The sequence below is a fragment of the Barbus barbus genome (genome assembly GCF_936440315.1).
Source record: "Barbus barbus genome assembly, chromosome: 41".
NCBI lineage: Eukaryota > Metazoa > Chordata > Actinopteri > Cypriniformes > Cyprinidae > Barbus > Barbus barbus.
The window spans coordinates 22,514,848-22,520,847 of NC_136719.1; the positions used below are offsets into that span (position 1 = coordinate 22,514,848).

Sequence of the window (6,000 nt, forward strand, 5' to 3'; positions counted from 1 at the left end):
GTATGAAAAAATCTTAATTATACCAAACTTTTGACCAGTAGTGCATATGCATTTCTTTCATCTTGCATTTCTTTTTTGCTCACATAAAAGACATTTTTTTGAAGACACTGACTGTGTATGAACAATGAAAATATTTTTCAAAATATCTTCTTTTGTGTTCCACAGAAGACATAGAGTCAGTCAGGCTTGGAATGATGTGAGAATACATGAATGAGTCAGTAAATGGCAGAATTATATTTTTTCTGTTTTCCACTCCTTTAAAGACAACAATTTCCTGGTCTTTTTGTGAACAATTTGTCAATGCACATTATTCCAAAGAATAATGCATTTGTAACTGTGAAAAGACTATTTTGTTTCATATTATATAACCAATCCATTTTATTTTTCATCTTGAATACCTTGTTTCACTCAGTACACTGGATTACAGAAATAAAATGAGTTGCAAACATCGTTTCATCAAAAGAAACAAATGAAGTTGGCCATTATTTTAAATTAGCATGCAAGCATAAACAATGAATTACACAAATGTTCACCTTACCCGTCCAATCAGCACCGGTTCTGGTCCACTATATTCCTCAATCACAAAAAACTGGTTCCAGATCCAGCTTCTTCGGCTGCGGGATTGTGAAGGCATCTCATCCAGATTTGGTCCAGTAAAGGTCCTGTGGAAATCACCACTGCTGTCTGGCTCCTGGTTGCCCATCATTGTAGTTTGCACTTCCTGTCTGCTGCTATTTATCCCAGATGGAGGCTTCAGAAGGACCACTCTGGCATCCGACGGGCCATCCAGAGTGGATCTGTCAGTTTTAGTTTCCTCTACTGCAGGAGTTAGTTTAGTGGGAGCAAAACGATCTTGAGATTTTCTAGATATTTTAGAGTCTGGAGTAAGAGTTGATCCCGTTGTCTTTGTGATTTCAGCGATATCTTTGGATTTGGGATAATAATTATTTATATTATGTGGAGTAGACTCTGTGTTCACACTTGCGCCAGACAGCGAAACTGGAGTCACTCTGATTTCAAATTCTGATTTTGCAGTTTCTTCAATCTGTGCATGATGCAGTCCTGTTAAAGACTCGTTTTTGTTGCTTTTTGGTGAAATCATCAAATGATCCTCATTTTTCTTTGCCAAACTTGGTGTTCCTGCTGTGTTGGCAAATGGCATCTCACTTTGCCTTTTCTCCATATCTAGACGCTCCACCTGACTTTCTTTCCTTGTGGTTTCCTCACTCTTCCATCTTATTAGACGAGCACTGCTTCCCCCGAGCTCTGAGCACACAAACAGAAAGAGCAATGCAGCCCAGATACGGCCTCTCATTGTGCCTAACTTCGTTATTAGTCACAATGTTTGCCACAGGGGGAAGAACAATAAGATCGACCTTCACTCACGCTCTGTCTTGCTGTGTGGGCGGCTGCTCCATTCATCTCCTCTTCTTAATTCCTTATTCTTCATGAGTCTCAGTGGTCATTTAGCATCTTATCTGCTTTTTTTGGGGATTATATTTCACTCTTTAGGTCCGGTTAATCACAGAGGGTGATTCCCATGGTTTGGGTTTGATCAGGCAAACCTGTTCAAAGAGATAAGAGGATAAATCAGTGCTGGTCATGAGTAAACGTAATTGTGATTTGCGGTTGGGATTACTAGAAAAATAGCACAGTTTCAATTAGGTAACAGTTTGGGTCTCTGCAGAGAATCATGGGTAAAGAAATGTGCATGACTAGCAAGGGTTCATAAAACTTTCAATCGCTTAAAATCTGGGACTGCTCCAAAGAAGTCTGAGTTGTTAGAAAAACCTAAGTGGTTAGTTTCCATTATTTTTCCGAAATAAGATAAATGAGTTTTTAAGAGCAAAGATGCGACACTCCAATTGAAAAGCTTTTTCATTTTTTTTGTGATGTCCTGATATCTTTTTTTAAATGTATTTACAAAGTATCTTTCACAATACATTTCAAATTATTTTAAAGAAGTTAAAGTTGGGCGATAATATAGTTTACATTTTGCTACAATACAAGCATTCAAGTAGTTGATGTATGTTATATATATATATATATATATATATATATATATATATATATATAGTGATTATTTTGATATATATCAAAATATATCAAAATAATCACAACAATAAAAACAAGGAATTAAAAATAATAATAATAATAATAATCAACAATAAAAACAAAATGATTTAAAATTGATTTAAAAAGAATTTAAAACAGTTAAGAATAGAAAGTGATTATACATAGTGCAATCAGTTTGGACGTACATATATATATATATATCACCCTCCATGTGTATACATATTGCGAATAAAGTTCGACATACACATATTGTAAACAAAACGTTTTATATATATATATATATATATATAACAAAACTGGGAAATTATACAGTTGACATTTTGTGACCCTGCAAGCTATCATGCAGTTGCCATTTGCTATATAGTATATATCGCTTGATGTATGTATACTAACATATGTCCAAGTTTATGTAAAGAGCTGGCCAATAATATATTTACTTTTTGTGACGAGATAAAGAAATCAGGCAGATGAAATGTTTTGCTTTACACGAGTGTACTGTATGAATGCAAATAATAGTTGTGCAAAAATTCATTTTACATTAGCTTATATTTCTGCAATTATATAAAGAATAATGACAATAAACAACATATATATTGTTTATTGCTTTATATCTAATACGTCCTTTAAGGATAAGCCTTATATTAAAAGTTAAATGAACAAAAGTCTCTAGTCTAAACATGTTCAACATACATTACAGTCTTGCACCTTTCCTGCAACATTTTTAACAGCTTTAGAGGCATAAACCAATATTGGAATATTCTTTAAACTGTTCTTGGCCATCTCACAAACTTTATGTTCATGAAATGTAATTACTGGCATGCATTTTAGGTGGCTAAGCACTTTGAAACAGTCAATCACTTGGGTCTTGAAAATGTGTTGATTTGTGTGATTGAGCATTTTACAGGGCTGCTTCTAACTGTACGGATGAGGTTACTGCCGTCCATATAAAGGCTACAGTTCAACCATTTTACATTCTGGCACCAAACCATATCCTCATTCACTTATGCAGCACATAGAGGCACTGAACTGAAAACAACTCAACCATTTCAACAAGCAATACTATCTTTAAAAAATAATATTTGTGAAAACTGTCCTTTTAAAATCTGTGTGTTTTTTTTTGTATTTTATAATAAGTCAACTGTACAACAGCTGTCCTTTACTACAAAGTGTTTTACAAAATGATAGCTTTACTACCTTTGTGAAAAAGACATACACATTAGCATACTTTTAATTTAATATGGAAATAATATACTTAAGGGCAAACTGAATGTAATGTTTTTGGACACTTAATTGCATATTAATTGCAATGTATTATAGTCAGAGGTACACACAGAGGTGTAAAAAGTACTAAAAAAATGTACTCAAGTGAAATTACAGATACTCAGTGAAAATTTTACTCAGTTAAAAGTACAAGTATCTGGCCAAAAACATACTTGAGTAAAAGTAAAAAGTGACAGTGAACACACACACTCCGTGAACACACACCCGGAGCAGTGGGCAGCCATTTATTCTGCGGCACCCAGGGAGCAGCTGAGGGTTCAGTGCCTTGCTCAAGGGCACCTCAGTCGTGGTATTGAGGGTGAAGAGAGCGCTGTACATTCACTCCCCCCACCTACAATCCCTGCCGGCCCGAGACTCGAACCCGCAACCTTTGGATTACGAGTCCAACTCTCTAACCATTAGGCCACGACTGCCCCACGAGTCAACTTATTAGTCAAGTATTAAAAAAGTAGAAGTACTTTCTTTTCTGACAAACATTCAAAAGTTATGTTAAAGGGAGAAAACGAAACAAATTGCAATGGCACAGGTCAAACACGTATATAAATTGCAACAACAACAATTAAAATGCAGCACAGCGGAACACAGGACAAAAAATACAGGGGAAGGGATTAAAATGAAACTCCATCCTTTCCACGCTCATGCCATCCCATGTGACTTTCATTTATCAGATAAACACAAATTAAGAGTTTTAGAAAAAAAATCATGTGTATGGGACATCCAAAAATGACACTTCAAAAACTACACAAACTGAATATGACAGTAACGCATGCAACCCCTGTTAATGTCTTCTTAAGTGAAATGATAGGCATATGTAAGAAGGATACAAATACTAATATTTTAAACTTGTCCGTCGTGTTCAATTTGTGTGGTTCTGTCCCCTTACATTATCTGGACTAAAAGTCTTTGCTTGTGTTCATCTTAAGAAAGAAAGTCATAAACATCTGGGATGACATGAGGGTCAGTAAATGATGAGAGATTTTTCATTTTTAGGTGAACTATCCTTTTGAAGAGCAAGATGTGATGCAGAGGCTAGAAACATATTCCACACAGAATACAAGAATGTGTTGAATTAATGAGGAGAGTCATAGAAAGGGAAAGGGAAGTGGTGTGTGGCCAAGTATGGTGACCCATACTTAAAATATTACTATAAAAAATAATAATAATAATAGTGATAATAATATTATTGCACTTTATTTGAATTTTTTTTAAATATAATAATAAACTAAATAATCAAGTGTGATAAACCTATTTTATTTTAAAATAAAAATGAGTATTACATACAAATAAAATTATTTTATAGTAAACTTAAAAATAAAATGCTAATATTGTTATTATCATTTTTATTATTATTATTATTAGAATTAGAATTAGAATTAGAATTCATCATTTTCACACGCAAAATCAGCGAGCTTTTATTTTGGGGGGTTGCCGGCAAGTAAGTATATGCGCTTCCGGGTTTAGCGCCGCTGATGGAAGAGCGTCAGTGAATGAAATGTCAGAGTTTTGCTTTGAAAACTGCAGCGGCTAGCCTAGATTATGCTTTCAGTTTGAATAGAAATCTTATACAGTACAGTTTGTCGATCTAAAACTGTAACTGTGCATTAACAGATGACATCCGTGTCGGTACGCAAATGTGCTGTCAGAACTTATTTACACAGCGCATTTTTAATTTTGGTCGCACATGCAGACCTGCGGACCACTTATGTGCACGCCTGATTATAGTTTAAATTAATATTAAATACAATTAGCTACTTTTAATTAAAAGTACATCTGTATATATTTTTTTTTTTTAAGTATAGTTAGCATTTATTGTAAAATATACTATGCATTATCTAATGGAGCTTGTATGCCATGCATTTGTAAATACACATTTGTAATGATTAAACTATCATTTAAAATATATTAAATTCTAATATAATATAAAATAACACAGTACAATTCAAAATTAAAATTTAGTACACAAGTCTGCACGTTTTTCTGTAAAGCATGACAATATTATTAAAACAAATTATTTAAAATGTGGACTTTAAATGTATACTTAAGTGAGTTAAGAAACAATTATGAAAGTGTACTCTTACTCTTACCAAGTACAGTCTTTTTAAATATATTTTTAAGATTTGAAATACACTACAAGTGCACATCTAAGCGCACTTCTTTTTCACACAGGTACACATCTGAATTATTTTACCATATTGTGACTTTACTGCATCTATAATGTTCCATTTCTACTGGATCTAATGGTTCTTACCTATGCTGGTAAACTGGGACATGTTTTGCTTTCTCTAAGATCTTGTTGTTGCCTAAACAGTAAGACAGTTTTCCTTGATTATCTAATGAGTCTGAACTCAGTACACACACACACACACACACACACACACACAAAGACTTGGCTAAATCCCTCTTCAAATGTCTCGCTAAGAGTACTTAGCGTTTCTCGAAAAACAATACGGTCATGTTGAACATGGTGCATCTCTCAAGAGACCGCAGTGGTGTAAGTAATCTCTGATCAGTGATTCAGACGGAAAACTCAAATGTCAGCTGTCACAATCCTGACTGGCTCGGAGCTCAGGCTAGTTGGAGAGCTGAGACTCAGGCTACATCCAAACTTTCAATTATCAGAGTTGTGTGACTCTTGAACCTCGA

General features: G+C 34.3%; 1 protein-coding gene across 1 annotated transcript in view; it reads right to left on the bottom strand.

Annotated features, from left to right (window-relative positions):
* The window catches only part of LOC306860937 (cadherin-6-like), a gene marked incomplete at both ends in the record, with an annotated part of 68,643 nt that extends 67,328 nt beyond the window's left edge, over nucleotides 1-1,315 (bottom strand). Inside the window, one exon of the mRNA XM_079402965.1 lies at nucleotides 539-1,315. Coding sequence (XP_079259091.1) covers nucleotides 539-1,315 — 777 coding nt within the window. The remainder of the gene's footprint in view (nucleotides 1-538) is intronic.
* Between the last annotated feature and the right edge of the window lie 4,685 nt (nucleotides 1,316-6,000).